The following is a 26,428-nucleotide window of genomic DNA, read 5'->3' as shown; positions in this document are numbered from 1 at the left end:
GAACATATCAACAAGTTCACCTCTGAATGGCTCAAAAGAATAAAAGGAAGGTTTTGGAGTGGCCAAGTCAAAGTCCAGACCTAAATTTGATTGAGATGCTCTGGCACGACGTTAAACAGACCACAAAAACCCTCCAATGTGGCTGAATTAAAACAGTTAAAACAACAAGAAAAAAAGTAGGCCGAAAATTCCTTCACAGGGATACGAAAAACTCATTGCCAGTTATCATAAATTCTTGATTGTAGTTCTTGCTGCCAAGGGTGGCACAACCACTCATTAGGTTTAGGGAGCAATTTACTTCAACATTGGGCAGGAAGGTTTGTGTAGCTTTTTTTTTCCCTTTAATAAATGAAATGATCATTTAAAAACAGAATTTTCTTTTTGCTTTCACAGAGCACTGTATACAATATCATGACAGTGGCGCTGCATATTTAATCTTTATTTCTTGTAATATGATCATAAGCCAATCCTGCCTTCACCAAAGACGTCACCTTCTGTTTGAAATTTCTGCAATTATCAAGAGGATGATACATTGAAAGTTTATTGTTTTATTTATTTTCTATTTTAAATACAATCTGAGTACAGAATATTTGACACCCCCAAAATCAGTGACTTGGGAGAAACGATAAACATCCATACGTCTGAAATTATATTTATTCAGCAGTCAGTATAGAATGTAAGATAAACATTTTTGGCACAGTTTCTTAATGATGATAAGCTGTCCCATTTCTGTGTGGTAATCTAAATAAATATGCAAAACCATAATTTATTTCCCAAATAAATACAATAAGAACAACAACAAAAAGATGCACCGCATCTCCATTTCACCTTCCCGGAAAAAAAAAAAGTCAAAAGGAAAAAAAACCAGACAGACATAATGTGTTTTTACTTCAGCCAGTTGCTATGGGTTCAAACCAAATAAAAATCGGCGAAGGTGAAAAAGATGCTTAATGATTCATTTCAACAGCTTTTTCTCCCCTAAAAGTCAACCAGGCAATACAACAAAGGAGGCATTTGAAGGGCCAGTGGAAGGCTGTACTGTGGGTTTTGGATTAGAAAGGTTACATGGTTTTATGGAGAGGTGCGAACATCACTTCAGATCCCAGCATCTACTTTGCAAAGTTTTTAGTTTTTCACTAAAACCATTTTTCTCTTCTCAAATTAGCTAATGACCGTGCAAGTGTAAACATTCACAAATGACACCCAGAGACAAAAATGAAACGGGTTATATCACCGGCAACCTGATACGTGCGATGTTTATGAATGTAACTTTGTGGATTCCCGCGCGTGTTGATTTGACTTGGTGTGTTATGGCAATTATTTGGGGAAAATAATTCCTGAAAATTATGGGTAATTGCGTATTTTAGACTGGGGTATTTTGAGAAAGTAGAACTCAAGGGAGCAGATGTGTGAAATGTTTAAATTGCTCTGTTGCTGTTATTCAACACAAATCGACATACACTGGAGTTTTTAACGTGAGCATGAAACCTGGAGCTATAGATTTGCATTAGCAAATTCTAATCAGTAACACTTTTTTCTTTTACCTGTGTAATAACACTGCAGTTAGTAACATTGCATAGAAGTAGGGAACCAAAGTCATGGCCTGTAATAACAACACGCTTTAAGCCAGATCACAAAACATTATAATCAGGCCACGAGGCTGAAATGTCCTGTGATTAACACCGGTGGGAATGAAGTCCAGTTACAGCACTGATCTGGTCCCCTACAGCTTATAAATCATAATCTGTTTCATTTACTACTGAAATATGACATCACAAACAAAACCTTGCTACATTGTTGTTACACCACAGTTTACAGTGTTACTACATGGATAGAAAAGATAAAAACTTGTGATTTAAGCAGCCATTGTCTGCCTTTGTACATGTCAAGTCTTGGTGTCCACGTGACACTGTCTCAGCTTGTGAAGACTGATGGTCAAATGCCATAGTCTATCTGTCCAACAAAAAAAAATAAAATTATTATTTTTTAAAAAAGCTGCTTTGGAGCATCCAGGAACATATTCACATCTTCCTCTCATTGAGTTTATACTCCATAGCTTTTCTGTTAACAGCAACCATGACTCTTCCATCAGAGATAGAGAGCAGCATAAAGAAGTCCATATCTCTGGGTCATACACATCCGCAGTTCTTTGCAGATACATTGTGTATGTTCTGATAGCGGCTGGGGTTTACTGTTGTGTCCAGGATGGTAAAGTCCTCAAATGCAATCGGTCGGCAGCAGGGCTGAATGCTAACTTTGTCCCTGCGGCCCTTCTCTCTGAAGCCCACTGTCATCATGTGCTTCATGACCATGTCATAGTTTTCCCGGTGTTTATCGCATTTGCCACTGCAGTAGCGCAGCCGCACAGTCTCTTCGCTCTTATATTCGAGACCCAGTTCATTAACTTTCACTTCGAGCGTCCTGACGGTGCACGACTTGGGCTTTCGGGCCCTTTTAGTCCTGCGGCCCTGGGTCTTAGCAAGCCGCCGGCTCTTCCTTCGCTTAGTTTCTAGCACAGTTCCGACCATGTGCTGAAGCTCGCCCTCGGTGAAGCTCTGCAACATCATGGTAACTGACAAAAAAAGGGGAATAAATCAACAGAAAGTGTTATTGACAGGTCATGAGGTGGGATTATCTGGTTTCTGTGTAATTTTGTGTCTAACATTTTCAACAATCAGAAGTGTCAACAGAACAGATGGCTCACACAGATAATGCACTGACGTTGGCATGGAAATCAAAGTCAGGTGCAAACAGAGGACCACAAAAATGTTATCTATCGTAACAGCAACAAACTATCCTTATCAGCGCTAGCTAAACAGAAAGTGTTTAAGTTCCACAGAGCGAGGTTTGTTGATGAATGTCTGTCACTGTTGCAATGTGAGGTAAAAAAAAGACCATCATCTTAGAGGTTGGAGATGTTCTGTGGAGAACCGGTGAACTATGACCGGTGCTAACTGACATCAGTGTGTGAACAGTTAAACCTGCTCCGTAAGCAACAGAGTCAGGTGCTGAGTGTTTTGTCGGAACCCTTTCACAAGCTTGTGAAGATGAAAACTACAGCTTATCTTACACTCTGAGAGGAAAGATTTCATGTCGTCTGTTGAGCGTTTCCTCCGATGCAGATCACCCATCTGTTGGGGCACTGGCCTTGATTCTGAGGAGGGCGATGACGATGATGGCGGTGAGGTCTTGGATGCTGATTCTAATAATGCAGACGGTCTCGACGAGGGTGAAGATGGATATTTTGTGTTAAGCTTGAACTGTCTGATGGTGGCCATGTTTCTAATGAGGATGGTGGACAGGGCTGCAGCACAGAGCATAAAGGCAAAAGTAGCACCTTTCCATAACTTCATCTTAGAACGTGGAGGAGCATTGAAACTCTGCGGAGAGAGCGAGAGAGAGGCAAAGTGTGCAACATCAGACATGTTTAAACAGTCACGCCTTCAGCCATGTACTTTTGAACTTGTCACGTTAAAGCACAGACACATCAGTGTCGAAACTGCTATATCTACCACCATCACATTGCTGCGACCTTTCCACAAATCTACTTCTCTCGAGTGAGGCTTCTGCAGCGGGGCTTTTAATTTACCACCGGTTTACTTTCTCTGATTTTGCTGCCAGCTCATTCTCACTATAAGTGAGGTCACGATCTGTGAGCTCGACATCACTCGCTGACACCCAAGAATGCAGATGTGTGGGAAAGTGAAAAAAGTAGAAAAAAGGAAAAACAACACGACTGCGATTCCTTATTTGAGCTGAAGACAAACGGGATGCAACCCCTGCAAACCTGCAGAAAATAATTTATAAAAATACCTGATGAGAATGAGCATCTGAGTCGCCTCCACCCCCAATTTCTAAAACCTCCCCAAAAAACCTTTGAAAAGAGGGAAAACACATTCCTTCCTTTACAATGTCTCAACCACACCTATTTGGAATTCTATGTATGATAGGACGTGCAAGCTTGTATACCCTTTTATCTTCCCTCCCTTCCAACAGATGCAGCAACACTGCAGCCACAAAACTCAATTTGGAGGACTTATGTGCCATGTTTTCTTTTTTCCCTTAATGTCAAACCACTGGTATATATATATTTTTTTTTTACAAGCCCACTGCTTTGTTCTCTTCACATCTTGTCAGCAATGAGCAAAGCATTCCCCCAGAGCCGGAAACAGTACACTGGCAGTGACTAACAGCAAATCCAGACCAGCTTTAGAAAGTGCTTTGCCAGGCCGGATTCTGCAGGGGAATGTATGCAGGCAGTCGGATTGTTTACAATGAGAAAACATGTTGCATGGTTGCCCGATATTTTATAGAAACAAAACTCTAAAATAAGTGTTTTCTCTAAAAGTCAGCAACTCCTATAGATCACAGGACAGAGACAAAAACAGTAGGAGCATTGCAGTTTTCTCATGGTGGTTGAAAATTCCCTGCACTCCTCTGCATCTGCGTGATTCGGACAACACAGATGGAAAATAGAAAGGGACTGTGCGCATGAGCTGCAGTGGTGCAAACAGCATATAAACAGGTATAACCAGTCATATCAGCCAAAGCTTGAGTCATCACTCATAATTCCATATGTGTTTGACGTGGTAAGCGGCTTCTGCACAATGAAGGGGTACGACGACAATCATTTGAAAGTCAAACATTTCACCTAGCAACCTCAATTGACACACAGTCTAAGTAAATCAAACATGGAGGTGGCGTGGTAGCTGTGGCCGAATGTTACTCACTGACTGGCCATATGTCTGACGCTTGTTTCTCGCCTGCGAAGGCCTCAGAAGTTATATATGGAGGCCTAAATGGGAACTTTCATTTTGTTTCTTTGACCCCAAACCCTAACGGCAGAGAGCTCGGTCCACCAGGCATTAACTTGTGGAATTCTCAGTTTAAATGAAGCCGTTTTCTACTCTACACAGCTAAGGATGAGAGCTTTGTTTTCCTATGCTATTAATAGGCCAATTTTGGGCAGTTATTAATCCATGGAGTTAGCGATTTCACATGGCAGAGATGCATCGGTGTCCTCAGCCTCCGTGGCTCATCCTGATAAAACAATTACCTCGTAAAGAACAGATAAGTCTTCCACTGTCTCTGCCACTGGATGGAGATTCATCATCAAGCACTGATCTCATGTCCCTGAAGACACTTTGATTGTCATAATTGCACCACTCAGAAACACATTAGTCACATCTGCAGTCAATTGGCGCCAATAAAAGTGCCAAGGATCACACTGCAGCTTGTTCAGATGTTCACGGATGATTAATCAGCACAGACATTTAATATGTGTAACTGGCCCCCACCCCTGTGGACATATATATACACTTACTGATAGAGAGAAGAGGCACCTGCGTTTTCTTGGGAGAGCAATGGATATGTAAATGAGTAGCTGACTTCCTGAGGACAAATACTGCTTTTTTTCGTTCCCTAGCAAACAGAGAAGAGCAGTAAATGCAGAGAGGATATAGTGGAAGCCCTTAGGACTCTGTAGCAGAAGGAAAACTCATCCTCAAACAGAGGTATAAAAGTGCAGATGACTCGCAAAAACAACTAAACCAGCTCCCACACAACATGTCTGGCCCTCACAAAGCATCATGATATGCCCATGCATGCTCCAGTGTGTGCATATGAAGGCCGGTTGATTGTGTCAGGCCCAAAACAAAGGGATAAAATCTTCTATTTACGACGAGAAAACAGTCTGAAGCCATGGAAACGGCCGGAAATGAGGATTTTGTGATTCTAGAGAGAGTGTGGGAGTGATAGCACACCTGACATTTGCTCTGGGCCATATGTCACCTGAAGAGCTACCAGCAGAGAGAAAACAGTCCCAGAAGGCTCTTAACGTGTCTGAGGCAAACCATGAAAGTGAACTGTTCATCCAGAAATGCTTAAGTCTGTCAAAGCCATTCCCGAGACATTATGTATTCTCTAACGCATGCATGCACGCATGGCGCAGTTGGAGGCCGATCTGCAGCGATCAACTGAGCTCTTGTTGATGATCTGAAAGATCGCATTCTTTCAAATGACACAATAAAATCGACGTTTTCGGGGAATAATTGGGTCAGTGGCCTTGGTGCTTCTAAGCTGGTGGTAATGTAATTATATAGCAGCATGGCACCCGTGTCAAACCCCTCCTTCTCTGGCCAGAAGGAGACACTCAACAGAATGTCACAGCCTACGGATGAAGTAGAGATCTGTCAAAATGGGGATAAGCGGCGTTTGTGGTTTTTACTTTTGAATGAAGACAGCAGATAGGGGGGCTTTCCTGTCAGCCAGTCTGGATCGAGACCAGTGAGACACGGTCATTGTGACAGAAGATCACAGAACAGCAAAAATGAAGAGCGTCTTTGTGCTGGAAAAAAAAGAAGCAGATACCAACTTCAATGTCTCACCATGCAGCAGCATTTGTTCCTATATATTCTCTAAATACAGCCTCTTCTGTTTCACCCTGTCTCCCTTTCTCTCTGTGACTCATACATACCATAAACACACACGTACAGCAGTTGCGTGGTTTCACTCTTTCCCAGTCATCTGACGCATGCTTGTCTAGAAATTTAGACAAAGTACAACCTTCAATTGTTGGCCAGACACCCACTTCACTTCTATGGTGTACACATGCTAAAATCCATCACATAAGACTAGATTATCTTTCTTATATCATCTTGCTGTTTCTTGATATCAAGAAATCTCTCCAGGTCTAACCACAGTGTGTTTGCCACTGCATAAACGTGAGGCCTGTGCCTACAGAGCACTGTTAATGCACCGTGAGTTGCGGCTTCGCTGGAGCCATGTGACTGGCTGTTTCTGTATTACTATGAACACACCCCGTAAATACCTGCACTCGTAAGATAGCAGTAGCAAACCAAAGAGTGGGAAAGGCACCTACTATGTTGCTGCAAAGAAACAACGTGCTTTTTGGAGTCCTAGAGAGGCTTTGTCTTGTCTTTTCCCTCTTAAGTGACCATCAGGAGACCTGGGGACAGCTAGAGAGTGCTTGGGGAGGTAATAGGGACATATTCCAAAGATCAGGGCGGGATTAGCACTAATGCCTGCCGGCTTTATCTGCAGTCACGTGGGTTAACACCTGGCTGCAGTGTTGGTGGCAGAGCACAGGTCTCGCTCTGTGTGTGTGTCCGTATTAATCCGTCAGACACCTCTAGCTCAGAGGTTAGCCCAGCATGCAAGGTCCACAGAGAATGAGCACCTGCAGGCTCTTCCACCACTAAATCCCAACCTGCCCACAAAATGCCAGAATAATGAAGAAGCAAAGTGACAAACTTGGTGAGCCAGCTTTGTTGTGGTGGCACCAGGGTGGGCTAAGAGGTTGTAAAATAAAGTGGGATTTCAGAGCCAGGATTGGCTGTTCTATATCCGGCCCCGGTTCTAATGCAACCAAAAAAAGCCTGTGGTGTAATTTTGCTGGTAGCCACATCGGTTGGCTCGTGCTCTGTCACTCAGAGACCATGGGATAATCAAAACAAGCCTGTTCCTTGTTAGCTAGAAAGCTGATGTTCATTATTGAGCAAAAAGGGAAGCTTTTGAGCAATGCCGGAAAAGTTGTGACAATTTTTGGTCAAATTCTTTGAATTTTAAACACGATTCTGGTATCCTTTTTCGTCCACTGGATTTGGGTAAGTGGCTTAAAAAGTTTCAATTTTATTTTAGAAGGCCTACTATCGGGTCCCCTGGATTAGATACGGATTAATCCAGTGACCCAACGGCTTAGCACGGAATCGCACAACTCATACCTATTGCTGTTAAAGCAGGATTATTGAGGAGTGAGGTGAAGGTAGATTTAAAGATGCACATTTGACACCTGTCTCAGTATTTCTGGCCTGTGCTGTTATGGGAGGAGAGAGTCCAAGTGCAGTGCAGACATTTGAATCACCCTTTTGATGTGAAGCGATTGCATTATTCTTGGCAGAGAAACACAACGTTGCCTCATTTTTTTTTTTATGTGCGTCTCAGCTACTTTCTAAAGAGTCTATCCTGGCTCTTAATCTGTCTCTGTCGGATCCTCTTTTAGCACAACAACATCACCTCTAAACCCATGTTAAACATGTTGATGTTGCTTTTACAAAAGGCTGGCGGCCATCTGGCACACACTGAATACCACTTTCGAATATGACCCACGCCAGCAAGCACAAGCAAGTACAAACATCCAAAATATGTTGAGATTTTGCATTTATTGACCATACTTTCTTTAGGCTAGCAGTGTCTGCATTATATGCATGCAGCACGTATGTACTGAGGCAATGAGGAATAGTACATGTGTTCAGCTTCCCCATCAGTTTATATGAGCAGCTTTGGGAGGTTATGAAAGTTGAACAGCTCAACTGACTTTAGGCTTAGCCGCTATCCCTCCTCTCGGAGCACAGCCAGATACAGTATAATCTCCATGTATGATATGGGCTTAGTGCAAAAGGGATCATCAGTTCAGTAAAAAATGCCAAGGATGAGTGTCATCAAGCGCCTCTATTGTGATCCTGATCTTCTTAATTATTTAAACTATTAAAGGTGCGGAAATCCCTGAAATGATTAATACAAAAAAATAATTAGCCAAATTCCCAGTTTCTTATCAAGTCTAAGTAGGGAACTAAGTTTTTTTTAAAGGAGCGTGTATTTAGAGTGCACTCATGCATTAGAATGAGGCAAACCACCATGTTGGGCAAATGACAGGCAAAGAAAAATATTCCTCCCTCGCAAAATAAACTCTTCTGAGTGTTGAGAGGTTGCAAGAAAATCTGAGTGCTAATTTATTTTTCTTTTTGCTCTTCCAACAACACGGGATACCCCCTTTTGCGACCAGTGAGCGGTTACTGCTCTGCAAGCATTTTGTGACAGGCCGTAGTGCGCTATTGTCATGTGGCTCTACCGAGGAGCCACTTATTGACACGGATAACGTGTGTTTTCTGCCACCCCAGCACTTGGAGAGCCATCTCTGTCAGCAGCACCTAACGCCTTCCTCATAAGCTGCTGGCTTAGACTAACAAAAGGAGATGTGGTGTCCTTACCGTTCGGCCGGCTAATCCAGACTTAGCTGTGTGGCGTCGTCTTCAGCTGACCTCCACAGGCGAGTGCTGGCTGGGTAAGTCCATCATCATCACAGGCGAGGAGTGAGGACAGTACTCCTGCTTGTTTTCTAAAAATCATCACAACTCCTTGTGCCTGCAAGTAGGGGAGGTGTCCTGACTTGATTCAAGCCAAGGGTGTATTATTCTTCCATCATATTTGCACTTCCATAGAAATCTTTTAAGTTGCAAAGATCAGAATCAGCATTCCTCTGAATATAAGCATGCATTTCATGGCATTCAGCCTTATCCATCCAAAAAGAGGAGAGCTGGATGTTTAGAGAAGCCACTGAGTGGTCAGTTTTACTTCAGAAAACTCATGTCTTCATGCTTCCCCATACAGAACTGGTGGTCTTCTTTGCAAACTTGAACCTTGGGAGAACAGAGCAGAACCAGGGTACGGTGGCATGTAATAAGCAGATCTTACAGATTTCTTTACTTTTATCACATCTGTTGTGAATTTCTGTGAATTTCCGTTGCCTTATGATTATTTTTTCTCCAAGGAACAACACCGATGAAGGATAATGCACATTTCCTTACCCTTTTTTTTCCAGCAGCAGGTCTCCTCTTCAGCTCAAGCAAGAACAACTCTGCGGGTCGTGAAGATGGGTTAGGGTGAGGAGGGAGAGTGTAGTTACCGTAAGTGGAGCACAGAGCTTCTCCGATGCCTCCGAGTGCCTTCCCCTTCAACTCATGCTCCTCCTCCTCCATAGTTGTGCTTGTGGGCCGAGTCGGATTACTCCTGACATGATAATCTCTCTCCAGAAGCACTAAAGGATGCTTTGGCCTGAGTAAAGGCTTACATTTACCTTCTGCCGCAAGAGAGCGTGCCATCTTAAGCAGGCAATTGGTAATAGCCTCAAATGGGCAGATCAGTGCAGTTTAGCGGGGTCTGCTAAAACGAGTGTCTTCCAATCTTTTAGTGGGAATTAAGAAAGTTCACAATTGGTTTAAAGGGGGCTAAGACAACATAAACTCCGAGTAAACAGAATTATCACAGCAGAGGTATTTCATGATAACCCAATCTACAGCTGGCTGGAGATAAACCCATTGATGTTGTTGTTCAGGATCACATCCACATCCCCTCCAATACAGTATTTTAGCCTTGAGTGGCAAATGAGGAGCAGATGGTTGTGTTTTTGGAAGGTATCAGGCGCTCCACACTGTAATCTAAATAAATACCCTAGCCACAGGGGGAAATGCTTCAGGTGTGTGGGGTCAGCGATGTATAAACAAACGGCGATCAGTCGGGAGACAACTGAGGGGGATACGCGAAGCCTCACAGGTGCTGTCGTGGAGCGGGTTGCATTAACCTACAGGTAAACAGGATGTATGATCCAGAATCGTTTCTGGAAATAAAGCAGCACAGTAATAAAGCCAGCACACCAACAGGAAACTAATTATTTGCTAACAAATATCTCATTCTCACAACATGAGTCATTCAGATTTCCTCAGGCCAAATTATACACAAATCAAAGCTCCACAAGAGGGGTGGAGATGTGGCCAAGTGTGAAATTTCTAAGACTTAAAATTCCTTCATCGTTGCGTGGGACAAACCAAAGGAATCTTTGCCCAAAGCTTTGTGTCGTTTGTGTATCAACAGATATTATTCTAAGGTTGTTATCACAGTGACCTGAAGGGGTAGATATTTCTTTTAGCCCAAAAGTTCAGGCAACGCATTTTAACACAACCCTCAGCAACTTGGAGAAAAGCAACAGAACAAATGAAGAATGGAAAAAAGAAAACCTCTTTTCATTACAGTCGGCAGGTGCAAAATATTATTATTACACTAACTTATTTAACAGACATCTCAATAACTGGCCTGAACAGCCTATGTAAAGACATAATGACTTCCACCTAGCAGGGAATATTGTGCTTTTCCAGCCTCAAAAAGGAGCTATCTGCACACAGACATTTCCTAACATCGGACAGAAACATGCCTACTCTGTACATATTGTTCACAGATGTGTAAAGTTTTCATAGACCTGCCTCAGCTGCAGCATAAACCCAACAGCTGTTAATTGCTAAATCAAGCCAGATACTGTACGAGTGAAAGGCTTGATCTGTATACACGAAAACGTCTCGCTCAAAAAGTTACGATTACATTAGTCACGAAGACAGTCTGACACATGAGAATACTCGAGGTGGGGGGGCAACATAGCATGTTTCCAATTTCAATATGATAGAATTCCATACACGTTGTGATTGAATCTTTTCCACTAGGCGTGGATAAGTGAAGAAACACATTTTGTTTAGTTTTGGGCAAGATTTTAAGGAAGCCCTCAATCAGTAACACTATAAACAGACCATTCCAGTTGAGGTGTCATTAGAAAGGCTGGAAATAAGGCACAAATGTTGCTACTACGCACGTCTTGCACAAGACGTGGTTTGATGATTGGACAAGTAACCTTTCGCCAAATGTCATCTCGGCGAGTGGAAAACTGCTTTTTAGAGAACCAAAATCTAAACAGAAAACGATGCACTCAGACAATGAGGGCCTTTTATGAGTGTTTCATGTTGAAAGACAAGCCTTCTGTCTAAGGAAAGCGGTAAAAAGGTAAATCCATCCCTGCCAGAGAACAAATATACAATACAATTTGCAGTTGTGAGCAGACAGGCTGAGGCCCCAGAGGTGCAGAGGCCACTCAGGTTTCAAAAGAGGTGTGCACAGACTCTGAGACACTTTCATTCCAGCTCTTAAAATCCTGAGTTTGGGTTAAAAATTTAAACTTCCTGCTAAAATGTATTCAATTCAATTTAGTTTTATTTATATAGCACCTAATCACAATAACAAGGATTCAAGGTGCTTTGTATTGTAAGGTAAAGACCCTGAAATGTACTGATTTCAATGTACATGCTGCGTTTGCAGTGTGTGTGAACAAGTGTGAACGTGGCTAAATGCTGCCCCCATTTGTCAGTGGTTTATAACTACACCCCCCCCCCCCCCCCCCGAATGAACAAGGTCTTAACAATCAAGATGCAAACATTTAAAGAGCGTGTGCTGTTTATTGCAAAGCAAATATTTTTGCTTCTCAGCTTTTAATTCAAACATTTTTTTAAATAAATCTGTTAATGTCACTTTTTCCGAGGGAGGTCGAGCTGTTCCCGGTGCCTCACTCTGAGCTGAAAACCACTGGTGCCATCAGGGCCAAAGGGCTGACGTATTACCCTCTGAATCGAGCTGGGTGCGTTCGGGTGCCCGGTCTCTTTGCGGTTCAATTCAAGGGCCGCTAGTTTACGCTTGAGCACCCACGGGCTCTGGGAAATTTCTTTATCGCAGTCTCCAGAGTTCCACGTCATCCTACTGTCACTATGATTCCAACCAGGGAAGGACTGGCCATTGCAGCTGCTGGAAATCGGGTCAACATTCAGCGGTGCAGGGTTATCCGTGGACGCGTTTGGCTGATGTGTGTCTGGAGGTTCATCAAAAAACGCAGTGGGTGAAGAATTCTCCTGCTGGACTAAGTTCTCTGGGATTTCAGGTGGATTTTCCTCCTCGGGAAGGATTTGGCTTGCTTCTTCTGGGGATTCGTCCTCAGTGAAATGATGCATTGACTGGAATCCCATAGGTACAACACACATGCCTTTCCCGTTAGACTTCTCCTCTTCTGCTTTCAGGGCACTGTAGGCCTTACGAACGGTCTCCAAACTGTCAAACTTGATCACCGCACATAAGTGCTGGCCAAGCTCCTTGTGACGTTTCCCGTAGCACTGCATATCTGCGGGAAGCTCCCTTCCAGGTGGCAGAATCTGGAGTGAAGTAACTCTGCCGTAAATGCTGAACTTTTGGAGCACATTCTCTGAGAGCGCAGCGGGCTCCGGGCCTCGGGCTGCACCGTCGTCACTGCTTTGCTCCTCGGAAAAGTTCCAAGCGAGGAGGTGCTTGCTGGTGGGGGAACACATCAGCCATTTGGGAAGCGGCTCTATGCGCCTCACTTTGGTGGACTCATCATTCACCTCCAGAAGGTCTGAGTACAATGCTCCCACCAGAGTCATGTACCAGTTTTTGGTCAGGGTCCTTATCTGTGGGAAACACGGGCAACCTCAGCTTTGTTCGTATTTTACTGGATTGTTTTCATTCAAACTGCTGGAATGTAAACACCACAGAAAGCACCAAATGTTTTTTGTGTTTTGTACCTTTTTCAAAGAAGTGAGAAGCTTGAGACTGACGAAACCCTGCTTGTTCTTCTGCACATGTTTGAGCAGGAAGCCGTCCTCTGCCAGGTGGCTGTCAGAGAAGAGCTCCTCCAAATGGGTTTTGATCTTCAAACACAGCACCTCACCTTCACAGTCATCTTCACTTTGGAAGCGCAGTTGATCAAATCTGTGACAAACGATTCATAATCAGCAAGCAACTTCAAGAGAAACATTTCATTTTGTAAGTTTTAGATTTCCTTACCTAATCAGATCGCTCATGGTGTGTCGTAAGGATTGTGATAGCAGAGCAATAAACTGTTGTCTTTGCTATTTCCTTGGAAATGAAAGGCAGCTGTAATTAACACAGAATCAAGCAACTGTTCATATGAGCACAACAGCCTCAGTTGGTTTCTAAGGAATCCAAAAACAACATTTTGTAAAATGCTATAGCTGAAATTCCACATTACAAAATTAACTTCCACCAGCAACAACAGCACATTTAAAAACAAAGAGAGCAAAAAAACTCAAACAAAACGAAATCCCAAAATGAAACAAAAAAACCCATCATGAGGACAAACTGTTTGTTGCTATACAAAATATTACCAGGGCTACAATTAAGGGCCACTGTGCACAACAGAAAAACCAGCAGTTAATCAGTATTACTATCAGCACTTAAATCATTAGAGATGTGAATTTAAAGCAGTTAAAAGCGCACAATCAAATCAAAAGGAAAATTATGATGCCGTCTGACTTTCAAAAAACAAAACAGATACAGCAGCACATTACAAACAGCAACAAAAATGATCCTTTAAATCCATGCTCGTGTGCTTTTGTCTTAAGCTCATTCATCCTTTTTAGCGTGGGCCTGCTACTACACGCTGAAAGCAACAACAGATCCATCACTCGCACGAGATGGTTTATTTCCATGTTTTAGTCAACAAACTTGATTAATTATAAATATAAAACCCTTTGCAGGCTGTTCTTCAGCTCCACTCACCCCCCGGCCCCCCGTCTTATTGTTATGAGGCATCAGCAGGTGGTGATTTAGCAGTCCGTGTGGGCTTCTAGTGAGGAGGGGAAAAGGAGATGTCGGGGTGTTCCGAGCACATCCGCTGACATGGATATAAACTGGATATACACACGTGTGTTAAGATTACAAAGTGTTAGCTTGAAATTGTCTGCACTGTGTAAAAATTCGAAACTTCAACAACCGCTTCATCAAAACTCATCATTATTCAAATACGAGTGACAGCAGCATTTCCATGACAACAGGAGCAAACAACCACCAAACTGTTATTAGGTCTTGGGTAAAAAAAAAAATCACTCCCTCAGTGACTCATTTCCTGTATCCCTCCAAGGTATGCAGCAAATTGAGCTTTCAGGCACTGATGAATCAATGTGATCTTGAATCATCACTGACACTCAGATGTGTTGCACCTCTGATTGCAAACAGAAGGACCTGTTCGTGACATGGATACTCGTTTTTTCCTCCACTACGAAGGAAAACAATACTTGTAAAGGTGGAAAGGGTAAATGCAGAGCTCTAGACAGAATAAATAGAGGGTTTTACCACACTGAAGCACAAGTAAACAATTGCTGATCATTCCCAATCAGACAGGTGGACAGAAACAGGCCGATAGAAAAATGTGACGATCCATTTGAACAGAGCACTCCAAACCAGCAGTAAACAGCAGTTCCTCCACTGGCCTCCTGAGGCTCCCTCCAAGAGCCCCCGGGGAAATCAAACCCTCTTGACTGTCGTGCTGGGATGTCAAACTTCTGAGCAGAAGTAGTTTTAATTTCAACATGTTTTTCCATTTTCTTCTGCTTATCCGATTCAGGGTTGCAGGGGTGCTGGAGCCCATCCCAGCTGTCAAGGGGTGAGATGCAGGGTACACCCTGGACAGGTCACCAGTCTGTCGCAGGGTTAATACAGAGAGATAGACAACTATTCACACACACACACACACAACTATGGGAAGTTTAGAACCACAAAGTAACCTAACCACATGCATGTGTTTGGAATATGGGAGGAAGCTGGAGTACCCCCAAGGAAGGTCATACGGACACAGGGAGAAAGGCTCTGGGCTGGATTCAAACCCAGGACCTTGTTGCTGTAAGGGGACAGTGTCAAAAACCTAACAGTGTGTCTTCTCCTTAAAAACTCACGTTTACACTTTTTTAAAGATTGAAAGTTTTTATATTTATGCCAACAGAGACTGTAGCTGTGTGCTAGCCCTCTCCTCTGCTAATTTGACAGTGAAATGTGTTTGAGGCGTTGGTCCGTTTTCATGGAATTAAAACAACATGGCCTGCGCTATGTAGTTCATTTTACTAACAGCACGTCCAAGAAGTTTCTCAAGTTTCTATGAGTAAAGTACTAGTATTTTCCATTATTTGGCACTAATAACCAGCTTCAGTCTGTGAGTGAACCAAGGTGCTAAACAGGGTTACTAGTGGTCATGGCTAAAACGCTAGAGTTGAGGCTTCTCAGGGAGTTACTGGTCATGTCCTACTTTTATAAACAGTTTATGCTACAAATCAGACGAACAATACACAGTTAATGTGAAAATTTGCTAAACACTGAATGACTACTCTTATATAACATTTATTCACTAGTCATCACTAAAATGGGCTTTGGACACTTAATAATGATCACTTTGTCATTCGCACCTCACTGCAGCTGTTAAAGTCAGTGAAATGTGGCACATTGAAATGTAAAGCCAAATATACATACATAAAAAAATACATTTTACAGGAGGAAGATGAGACATTATACGTATAAATGAAAAGTCTGAATTTGAGCTCATGTGCTTTTATACGGGTGGAGTTCACTCTACAGCAACAGAAGCAAGGATGTCACAGCCCCGCCCACTTCAATCCAGCACCCTCCTCTGCTTCAAAGCAAAGAAAAACAAATCAAGCGTTCTCTAATGTGAAATGAACCACATATTTAAACACTTGTGGAAGCCTTGAGTTGTGCTTATTTTGCCTTAGACGGTGTACAAAGGTATAATCAGAAGCTGATTAAGAAATTAAGAAAACTTTTCTTTCCAAAGGGGTGGGGGGAGATTAAAATCTAAAAAGTACTAAGGGGCTGGCATCTTTCACAAGTCAGAGACTCTCCCCACCACTCCACAAACACACTTTTAGAAATACCTCAACACAAAGGAAACTCAATTAACTGCAACTATAGCAGCCATGCATCACAAAACAGTTGTGAGCGACCACATGCTCAGTGGGCGATAAGCAGGCACGGTCACAGGTGTCTCTTTGAGCGCGAGGTAAAGAGCATCTTGTAAGATGTAAACTTTTCACTTTTAGTAAGAAACAAAGGATCACAGGCCAGTCTTTGTACAAAAACCCAATTATGTAACTTTATTAACATCAATGGTTTTTTTTTTTTATCATCAACAGTTTCTTTTGAAATTCCAGTTCTTTATCAACAAATAGAAAACAGACTGTGTACAACAGATCGAACCCCTACAGCACTAAGCATTCACAAGGTAAAAATGAACATTTGTTTTTTTTGCCAGCGTTTTCAAGTCCCCCCACCCCACTCCCTCCCATTCCTCCCACCACCACCACACTTAGGATCTTTGTGGATCTGAAGCTCCCCTCCTGCAGTTTGTGTGGGAGAAGCTGTGTGCTTGAGCGGTGCGATGCCCGTGGCGAGTGAGGAGTCGTCCATTCGATGGGGTCGGGGTGTGCGTGGGGGGGTTTTGTGCTGTTTTTCCTCATTCGGGCGAACAACCGGCTGTCAAAGTTACTATGGTAGTACAGTAGATACAACGGGTGTTTCCATTAATACACACGCTAGGACAGCAGGCTCTCTGCGGTGTCTCTAGGTAGATCAGCAGAATTTATCCTTTTTAACAATATACTTTTGAAGCTGTGTATATATCTATGTGTAATTGTACATATATATAATCAATCATAATTATATATTTATAGTTCTATTTCTGTATAAAATAATATCAGTCCAAAGGGCTGAGTCTTTTTCCCTCTGGTAGGAATGGTTGATTCTGTACAGGTACCAACGCTGATGGCTCTGCTCCTCAGCCCATATGAACCACTTCCGCTCCCGTCTGGTCTGCGTGGTTCCACTCCAGCAAACCGAGGTTAATGGTGAGTGAGGAGATGGGAGGGACTTGAAGAGCATCTATGTTCAGAGAGCGGAAGTTTATATTCTGTCGCCTACCCTTTGGGTATAAAAGTCTGTCTTTCCTCAGGTAAGTTCTCCTCAGTGGAGTATGAAGGCCTCAATGCCATAGGCTTCTGATGAAAAAACCCCCAAAACAAAACAGGAAAAAAGAAGAAAAAAAAAAACAACAACCCAAAAACCGTACAAATAATGTGCTTTCCATTTCTGTACAACTCTGATTTAGTCTCTTGTTAGATATTTCACTTGTGTTTTTAGCTAGCTACCACGTTTACAAGACAACTACAGCAAGTCTGTGCTCTGAAATCAATTTTCTCAGTTGATTTTTTTTTCCGTACACTTGAAACGGCAAGTGAAAAGGCAAAATTTGAGCTATTGAACTGAGTAAGACCAAAAACAACGTTTATGACACATAAAATGATAAAAACAACAATGTGATGTGACAAAAAAACATCTGAGAGCAGCTCAGAGAACAGTGGTCCTCCTGTATTAGTACCTAGGAACATGTTAAAAACACATGTCCCCTCTGCTAAAGTACCCTATAAATGATTATGAAAATAATGCATACCCGAGGCTGCTGGGCAGTTTAAGACAGAAGAAATGCATGATATTAAAACGATTATTAAAAACAACCCCCAAAAAATGTATATTAAACAATAACGTTTGACAAAATGAATCATAAAAACACAATAAAAACAACAACAACAAAAAAATGAAAATGCTCTCTTTGTGCTACCAGTAGCCTTTGACAATCAGGGAGGATTGGCTTCGACGGAGCAGAGAGACGAGCTGCCAGTCTGCACCGTCGGGTCTGTACAAGAGTTGTCATAGTTGTCAATAGTCACTGTAATGTTTTATTATTTTAAAGCAAAAAAATCTCAGGTGGTTGGTTAACTCGGCGTGTATCTCTGTGATGGATAAAAACCGTCAACGGGTCAGCAAGCTCATCCCTTTCTCCGCCCCTCCGGTAGCTGCGAGGGGACAGGGTTTGTAGCGGGGTGGGGGCGGGGACTGGGGGGGATCAAGTGATTGGATGGCGGCTGAGATGGGACACTTGGCACACTCCTGAGAGGTCTGACCGGGGAAGGTGCTCGGTGGGAGTGGTTACGTTGCATAGTGGTCAAAGCTCCCCAGGTACTCCAGTGCTGCCCTGTAGCACAGCTGGTACTGGTCCTGTGGAGAAGAAGGAAGAAGACGGTGAGAAAGTTGTCATCGAACTTCCTGCTGTTAAATATAATGACTGGTCTCGTCCAGCCAACAAAATATTCATTAACTTGGTTTAAAGCAGCATTTCTTGTAATCTGCATTTATTAAGGTTTCTTGTAAACAAAGCTTTAAAAAGCAGGCCAGAGGTTTTCTCAAAACTAGCTGTAGTACTTTTCAGTATTTACACTAGAGGCGCTACAATGTTTTTCCTTTTCTTTTTATAGCTTAAAAAGACATTTTTATATCATAAACCTTAAAAGGTTTATGAACTCATTTGAATTCACATCATGTCTTTTTCCCTCTAATATCCTTTGTTATGTAACGTATTTACGATTTCTTCACTTGAAGAGAATCTGACGCAGGGCTGCTTTGATAGCATTAGTTGAATTTGCTGTGGGATTTCTTACCCCCCTCCCCTCCTCCCAACAACCTTTTTTTTTTTGATTAAGGAAGGATTTGTCAGTAAGTCTTTGCTTTTATGGCACCAAAATGAAAAGGGACACTTCAGACTGCACAGAGTTTAAATCAGAGAAATATACAACGCTGACTTTCAAACGCCGTCCTGTCACTGCGGGAACAATCGCCTGATCAGTACATCGCCCTTACCTCTGTCTGCACCATGGCGGGCCGCTGGGTGCGAAGCGTCTTTACTGTCTGGAAGAGGTCAACCACACCTTCGTACCTCATCCTCTCTAGCACGATGCTGAGGGTGATGAAGACTCCGGTCCTGCCCACCCCGGCACTAGCAAACACACACACACAGACAGTATTACTACACCTGCTCTCTAAATATTCTGAAATTTAAGTCGTGGTGGGAGCAGAGTCCAAAGCACAGTCGTTCTCCTCACCTGCAGTGTACAGTGATTGGTCCGTCCTGTCCAAACTGCTCCTTGGTTTTGTGCACTTGTCCAATGAAATCTATGAAGCCTTCTCCAGTTTTTGGCACTCCTTGCTCTGGCCAGTCGGTGAACTGGAACTGGCGGATTGTTCTGGACTGGCCATCCTGAGGGGGGAGCAGATATGGAGCTTCAGAGAGAAGTTTCATTTAAAAGAGAGACCCGATAGCTCTCTGCTGTACTCTGGAGTGTGCGCTTCACAGATCTCGCTGTGCTTTGAACTCAAAAGGGGGGAAAAATAAACAACAACCCAGCAGAGGGTTTCATGTTGAGGTTTATGAGTATCCTGTTGGCTGTCACTGCAGCCGTCTGATCATCAAATATCTACCTCAGACGCAGTATGAATAAAGCTGACCACCTGGATCACAGTGACAGATTTGTGGCAGCATAGTGTCAGAATTATGCGGAGTAAATGAGCGCATTTCTAAACATATAATTTGTTCAACCTTTGTTTATACAGGATTGCAGAAGGGACCATAAAATGTGGCCCACAAAGCGAAAACATACATATAGACAAATATTCAGGTCTGCAAACTGCAGAGAGGAACATATATTTATACACACACACACACACCCATATAAAAGAAAGAGTGGATGTGGGATTAGAGTGTTGCTGTGCTGGGAGCCTTCAGATGACAGTAAAGTATATTTATAGCTCATTGAAACTACTGCATCACAGGGAGTTGCAGTACTGGCCCTCAGGGATTGAAGGCTATGCTTTTCATGTATTTTCACAGCGATCGTGAAACACACATGCACCGGCGTGCACGCGCACATACAACACACGCTCACATCTAGAAGCACAAAAAACGCGTACGATTCATAGCACAAGCACGCTGATGCTAAATCCGGGTGAAAATGTTTGATGGCGCATTCACTTGATGTCAGCCTGTCAGGAAAAATAACACAGAGCGCGTTCTGATCATCTCTACCTTGAAATTACAGTCGGTATAATTCTTAACACTTAGCGTGAATGTCAGCGTTTGGATGAAAACCTAAAATTAAGATGGATTTTTGGTTGGACGGCTGTATTTGTGGAAAATGCCAATGAACCTCCCCACCTCCACTGCCTTGAAGACATGTACGTAGACATATTCGAGTCCACACACACACGTGGGCACATATGCAGCGTTTCACACACACAGAGTGAACTCACCCTGGCATCTGTGACTTTGAACTCTCTGAGGATGTACTGAGGCATGTTGTACTCAGCCATCGGATCCACCACAAAGTACTGGTACCTGGCTGACCGCTCTGCTGGCCAGTACTGATGACACTTCTCCTACAAGAGAAAAAGAGAAGGAAGAAACTTTCAGCTCTTAAATTTAAACAACCTTTCTCCATTAGGGGAAAAATGACTGCTCCGATTTGTTATTGGTATGTTTTTAGGACGGGTTACTGTACGTCATTAATCATTTGGAGTCATGAGAACGGCTCTGCTTACAAAAGAAAATCCTGATAGACTAATCTGTGGTTCTGAAATATTACCTGATTCATCTTAGGTGGCAAAATATTTACATAATTTGTTTGTGTTCTTAACTACAGCGATGATTTGCATGAGAGCTTTTTTCATCAGCTGTGATTACGGCTGAGAGGGTGATAAAAGCTGTAAAATGCAGTTGAGTGCTGTCAGAATCACCTGCATAATCACAGAACAGCTCACAGTAAGATATTATGGATTTAATCAAATTGCTGCCAAGATGAGTGTCCCATTTCTTTCCCTGTAAGGAATGTGACTGATGATCTGAGAGATTTATTTGCCATTTCGCTGAAAGTGAAGTTTAGACAATATGATTTTTATGCTGTACCCTTAAAATTTGGAGCCAACACTTGGTTATTTTAACTTGTCATTACAACTGAAAAGAACCAACTTCGCACTGTTTAAAGGTTAAGAAACAAAAAAACCTCCAAAACAGTCTAACAGTACCTCTTTGAGGGGGCGGCTAACGAGCGGTATGCCATGATGGAGCCTGACTTGCGGTTTGCCCCCGTATCCAGCCTTTGTGTTACGCTAAGTGTTCCCCGAGTGCAGCTTTACAGTCTATACTTCGCAGGCATATAATTCAGAGAGAGGATGCGCATCCTAAAACTAAAATCTAAGTCTCAAAAGTAGTGACGGCGTTAGACAATTTGGAGTTCAACCCTTGAAAGAAGAAACTAGCCCACGTATAGACACTGTCATCTCATTTTTAGTCTGCGCTCGCGTCTTACCCGTCCCATCTCTCGTAGCTTGGTGAGCATGACAACAATGGTGGAGTTGTGCTCCCACAGCATCCTCCAGAAGTCTTCAGTGGTTTCAGCCAGCGGGCCCTGGGTGGCCAGGTAGGCTTTCTGCTGTCTGAAGATGCAAATTCACACAGAGGAGGCGAAAAGTAAAGATCACACATAATAATTATAAATTTTATGGTGCTTTTACAACTGGCATTAAGAAGCACATCCCAAAGCAATAACCAGAAAGGATTAAATGATTAAAGAAGAGCTGTGGCTGCAGAGTGGTTAGCAAAGGAATTATTCCCACTGTGCTTCCAGAAAATTACGTCTTACAAAGTCCTTGAATACTCAGACATGAACTTATTGAAATAAAACTTAAAGGGCAGAAAAACAAAAACCCAACACATTTGCATGACATTTACAGTATATACACATTTACAGTATATACACAATGTGATATTTAGTAAAGGTAAACAAAAGCAGCTTGAAGCTGTTTAGCTGGGTATTTCAGATCCTGTTTGCAGGCTTTGTATATGCTGAAAGTGTGACAATGTCAACAAGACATTTCCTGCATATTTACTGTACATGGTAAATAATTGATGGCAGCTATCCTCATTCTTGAGTAATCCAAGCCTGTAGATCCTCTGACCCCCTCTTTCCTCTTTGAAACACAGACTTAGAGAGAGAGAGAGGCAGCACTTGATATGCTCACAAAACGAGAGATGAGCTCATCCACTGAGGTGCCAGAGCTGTGCTGGTGTCCTACGTGACTTTGGTCCAGCTGAGCAGTTTGTTTTGTCAAACAGCAGATGGCAGCAGAGCGCCGATCAACAGAGAGCAGTCTCTGAGTAATCCAACACACAAACCCAAGCAGAAGAATGCATGTGCGCACACACTCTCACATGTTTGCAACACATGCAAACTGGCATTCAGGTGTAGGCATTTTTGGGTGCAAAAGTTCTGCAAGTATATTCACATGCAGACACACGCACGCTGAGCCATGGCTGAACAGCTAATGAAGGTGCTGCAGGCAAAGCGCTAATGTGGAACTGGGAGATTAGAATGTACTCTGGGCCTCGCTCACACAAACACAGAAACAACAGATTGGGGGAGAAGAGATGACATACAGAGAGGGGGAGGCGAAAAGAGTGAGGAATCAAATTAAAAAGATGAAAACGGGGGGAAGAAAGCGCAAACTATACAGCAGAGATGTGCAAAGTACTGAGAGGATGTTGAGATGAGATGAAAGAGCGAACGCTGCTCTCTCCAGCTGGTCATCAGAGTGCAATGTAGGACTCGCTGCCGAGGACGAGGAGGGTGGAGGGAAGAGAACAGAAGAGAGGAGGCAGGGGGAGAGGAAAAGGAAGAAAATGAGAAAGCAGGAAAGGGGGATTTGAGAGCAGCAGAGGAAGAAAGGGAAGCAAAGAAAAAGCAGAGCTAAGCAGGGGATGAATACTAAAATTGAAATTGATAGGGTGGACCCCTCTAACCCTCCCATAAAATGGCCCCTAACCAAAACAAAAACAATTCAAAGTGTATCACACAATAACAACTTCGCTGCAGTGTCCCAATGAGTGCACAGCCAAACAGCACAAAGCACTCTCTGCATCATCCCACATGACTGCAGTGCTTCAGGACATAGTGTTTCATTTCAACCTCATTACAATGCTAAAACTCCAGCCCGCATCGGAGCATATCCAGGGCTTGCGCCCCTGATAGCATAGCTGGAATCAATGGCTCGCCTCTCATTAGCTTAGCATATTATTGGCTTTTCTTGAAGGCGCTGGGGTGAAGGGCACTGGAGGCCCCTGTTTAGTTTTTATTTATGCCCACGTTTAAAAGCAGCTTAATTACACAGTGCCGCTGGTGCACACAACAGGTCCCCACCCGGATGTCTGTCTCTGCCATGGTGTTTGGATGGAAAAATTAAGATGGCGAGTGGGAGAAAAGGGTGGGAGGAGATAGAGAGAGACAGGGAGAGGGGGGAAAAAGTGCAAAGGAGACAGATTAGGGAGGAGAGCAGAGAGAGACACAGATAGAAAGGGGTAAAAATAAAGAAGGAAAAAGACAGAGACGGGCGGGGAAAATAGAAGAGAGAGAAGAAAAAGGCAGGGAGGGTTTTAGAAATCGCACTTCATTACGATACTCTCTTGCTGCAATTATGCCATTTACACAGCAACAATGGAGGGTCTGCCTCTGTGGAGCACCTTCTCATTAATAACAGGACTGAAGATGGGGGTGGGGGAGGGGGATTTGGGAGGTGGGAGTTGAGGTGTTGTCTCGGTCACAGCCCCCATATGGACTAAATGACATTTCATGCTACCTGACTCTATCCGCTTTACTTCCACCATAGAGGAGCCATCTCTGCCCATGCTTGTATAGATATAAAACAGAGAGGCACCTTTTCATCTTCCTTCCTCTAGGAAGCAATTTGGACTCACAGAGCTCACGGGGACAGCAGCAGAAGCCTCAATATAAAGGCAGCAGTGGCTTACTGAATGAAAGTCACATTGACATAGCCGGGAGTAATTCTTACAGCTGAAACTGCCCACTGCTGCCTCATCTTCCAATCCCCTCCCATACGTTTTATCCACTCCATTGTGCCTTCCTATGGTATTCTTTACACCTGTAACAATCAGTGATGCCAAAAAAAAGAGAAAGAAGGCTGCAGGCCTGCTACATGCAGTATAGTCAGAAAAGTATCAGCATAGCGATGCATTGCTTTGCTGTTTTAAGCCGGGACTCCAGGACACTGAATTGGAGCATGGCTGCAAAAGAGTGTTTACATACAGGAATGAATGAAAACTTCCAAGTCAGGAGACAGAGGCTAACTAGAAAGGTTAACAAAAAAGTAATTATTGTATTTAATATTTGCTTGCAAGTCCCGCTCTATCAATGTCTGCCTGAGTTCTAGTACTCATTAACATTGGCAGACACTTCCCTGGTGATGCTCTGCCAGCTCTGTACAGCATTCATCTTCATTTTCTGCCTTCAGTCTGACCCTGTGTATAAAAAGGGTCTAAAAGCCTTTTACTGTTACCACAAATTAGATGTGAACACCCTCAAACAACCACAAATGGTTTGCCTGGTGTTATTTTGTACTCTCTTAATGTTTATGAATCCACTGACAGAAACAAAACCAACAATTTCTTAATTGCACTAGTTTTGCATCTGTTGCCGAAGCCTGATACAGTTCATTTTTTTAATGCATTACATAATTTGTTTTTGTTTAAAAACTGTTAAAAACACATCAACCTTTGAAATGTCTCTTAATTACGATTAGCATTCAAATTGTAGTTTATTTAGAGCCAATCCCACATACAGGCAGGGGCGCCAACAAGGGGGGCCGAGGGGGGGCACAAGAGAGAGGAAGACACCCTACAATAAGTTGATTAACTTGTTATTTATTCCAGCATATATAATTTCTGCCATTCCTATTGTGTCACTCTGTATGTCCCTCACGATTTCCCATCGTCACCCCCTCCCCTCTCACACACACAGACAGAAGGTTGGTGGCACACCGTGTGACACCCCAATATTCTAAGTGGCCCTAATATGCCTAACCCATACAGGGCTGTCCAAACTAGCAATATGAACAAGCAGTGAAAGCCTACACACAGCCTGTCTACAGACAATAAACAGGGATGGTGATGTGCAGATGATGGTGGTGAATTTTGGGAAACACTCATAAGGACACTTCAAAGACAGCGTGGGAAACTCTTCTATTACTTGGTGCTGTTTGTATTTGGGGATACCAACAGTATCTGAACAAATTACTCCATAAATTCTCCACTTAATCCTGTAAGTTTTCCTTAAAGTAATGTTTGAAACAAGGCTTACATTTTGTTTTAATACAATTTTCTTTTGCAGTAGGAACAAACAGGCTTGGAAATGTGAGTCAAAGACACTGCAGTATTTGTAGTGAAGTTAGTGGATGAGTGGTGCTTAGCTGGTTTGGATTTGTTGCCAGAAAAACACAATAACGCCACACTCGCCTTTTACAGCAAGCGCAAGATCAGCTATTTAAATTCACAGCTGCTCAGATCTCGAAGACGAAGTCCTTCACTGACCTGTAGCCATCGATGCAGCTGGCGTTGATATAGTCTGAGCCCTCGACACCTCGGATGGGCTGCAGGCAGACACGCGTGGATTCGAAAGGCATGATGTTCACCAGGCGGTTCTTGAACTTGTTGCAGGGCAAGTTGGCGCTGATAAAGCGTGACGTGTGGGCTTTGGAGTTGGCCAGTCTCTGTTTAAGAAACGGTGGGAAGAAAACAGGCAGGGAAAGAGATAGGGAGAAAAAAAATCAGTCAAGTAAATAAACAAGGATGCCTCTCTATCCATAGTTTCTTTTGATTGGATACCCCTACCAAGTAAAAGGTTTAAAGAGCAGGTGGGCAGGGTTACATTGCTCGCAGCCAGAATTATGTGTTTAAGATGATCATAATAGGGATATCTGCTCTCTTTGACATTACAGAGTACCAAGAGTTAAAAAGAAAACTGTTTACAGGAGTCTGAAGCACAACTCGCCACATTTACTATGAGCATTAACCACTTTAAGGAAAAAGCACAACAGGTCCACTCAAAAGTTTACTCCTAACTAGAGATGGTCTGATTCAGAAATCTGCTGTCTGCAGTAGACTGTCTCCCATAGCGTCCCAGAGCTTGCTTGAAGGACTGTAGGCGTGACATGCTCAGTGCTGGCAGTGGACAGAGCACAGATGGACAGCACAGGAGCGTGTATGCCCAGT

At 43.1% G+C, this 26,428-nt stretch overlaps 3 protein-coding genes across 28 annotated transcripts in view; all 3 read right to left on the bottom strand.

Annotated features, from left to right (window-relative positions):
• Positions 1-532: 532 nt before the first annotated feature.
• Positions 533-9,761, bottom strand: LOC113009898 (neurturin). Of its 2 annotated transcripts, XM_026148524.2 has the most exons (4): positions 9,606-9,761; positions 9,009-9,437; positions 3,071-3,380; positions 533-2,572 (listed from the first exon to the last, which is right to left on the bottom strand). In XM_026148524.2, exons 3-4 carry the CDS (start codon positions 3,351-3,353, stop codon positions 2,130-2,132), a joined length of 726 nt encoding a protein of 241 aa, XP_026004309.1. In that variant the 5' UTR covers positions 3,354-3,380; positions 9,009-9,437; positions 9,606-9,761; the 3' UTR covers positions 533-2,129. The 2 variants fall into 2 exon arrangements, with proteins under 2 accessions (XP_026004309.1, XP_026004308.1); XM_026148523.2 differs by lacking the exons at positions 9,009-9,437; positions 9,606-9,761 and adding an exon at positions 6,227-6,850.
• A 2,289-nt stretch (positions 9,762-12,050) lies between these two features.
• On the bottom strand, positions 12,051-14,338 carry larp6b (La ribonucleoprotein 6, translational regulator b). Of its 3 annotated transcripts, none has more exons than XM_026148519.2 (4): positions 14,200-14,338; positions 13,465-13,536; positions 13,203-13,389; positions 12,051-13,088 (listed from the first exon to the last, which is right to left on the bottom strand). In XM_026148519.2, the coding sequence occupies exons 2-4, from the start codon at positions 13,479-13,481 to the stop codon at positions 12,141-12,143; spliced, it is 1,152 nt and encodes a 383-aa protein (XP_026004304.1). In that variant the 5' UTR covers positions 13,482-13,536; positions 14,200-14,338; the 3' UTR covers positions 12,051-12,140. The 3 variants fall into 3 exon arrangements, with proteins under 3 accessions (XP_026004304.1, XP_026004305.1, XP_080149267.1); XM_026148520.2 differs by having other exon boundaries at positions 13,465-13,554; positions 14,200-14,334; XM_080293141.1 differs by lacking the exon at positions 14,200-14,338 and having other exon boundaries at positions 13,465-13,621.
• Positions 14,339-17,749: 3,411 nt separating this feature from the next.
• Positions 17,750-26,428, bottom strand: part of LOC113009894 (receptor-type tyrosine-protein phosphatase F) — a 163,044-nt gene continuing 154,365 nt past the window's right edge. For all 23 annotated transcript variants that reach the window (XM_026148492.2, XM_080293122.1, XM_080293119.1 and 20 more), the window contains 6 exons: positions 25,748-25,926; positions 21,678-21,804; positions 20,623-20,748; positions 19,419-19,573; positions 19,177-19,312; positions 17,750-18,537 (listed from right to left, as the gene is read on the bottom strand). In XM_026148492.2, the coding sequence (XP_026004277.1) occupies positions 18,469-18,537; positions 19,177-19,312; positions 19,419-19,573; positions 20,623-20,748; positions 21,678-21,804; positions 25,748-25,926 (792 nt within the window). In that variant the 3' untranslated portion in view covers positions 17,750-18,468. The remainder of the gene's footprint in view (positions 18,538-19,176; positions 19,313-19,418; positions 19,574-20,622; positions 20,749-21,677; positions 21,805-25,747; positions 25,927-26,428) is intronic.

Source organism: Astatotilapia calliptera, chromosome 18 (genome assembly GCF_964374335.1).
Source record: "Astatotilapia calliptera chromosome 18, fAstCal68.1, whole genome shotgun sequence".
Taxonomy (NCBI): Eukaryota; Metazoa; Chordata; class Actinopteri; order Cichliformes; family Cichlidae; genus Astatotilapia; species Astatotilapia calliptera.
Note: the sequence above shows the minus strand (reverse complement) of the source record. Positions and strands in the feature narration are given on the sequence as shown.

Excerpts from the sequence above, each read along its gene's own strand:
- LOC113009898 (XM_026148524.2), bottom strand. The coding sequence starts at position 3,353 with ATGAAGTTATGGAAAGGTGCTACTTTTGCCTTTATGCTCTGTGCTGCA. Across the intron at positions 2,573-3,070 it reads GAAATCTTTCCTCTCAGAGT|TTACCATGATGTTGCAGAGC; the intron begins GTAAGATAAGCT and ends TTTTTTTGTCAG.
- larp6b (XM_026148519.2), bottom strand. Across the intron at positions 13,089-13,202 it reads TTCTCACTTCTTTGAAAAAG|ATAAGGACCCTGACCAAAAA; the intron begins GTACAAAACACA and ends TGTTTCCCACAG.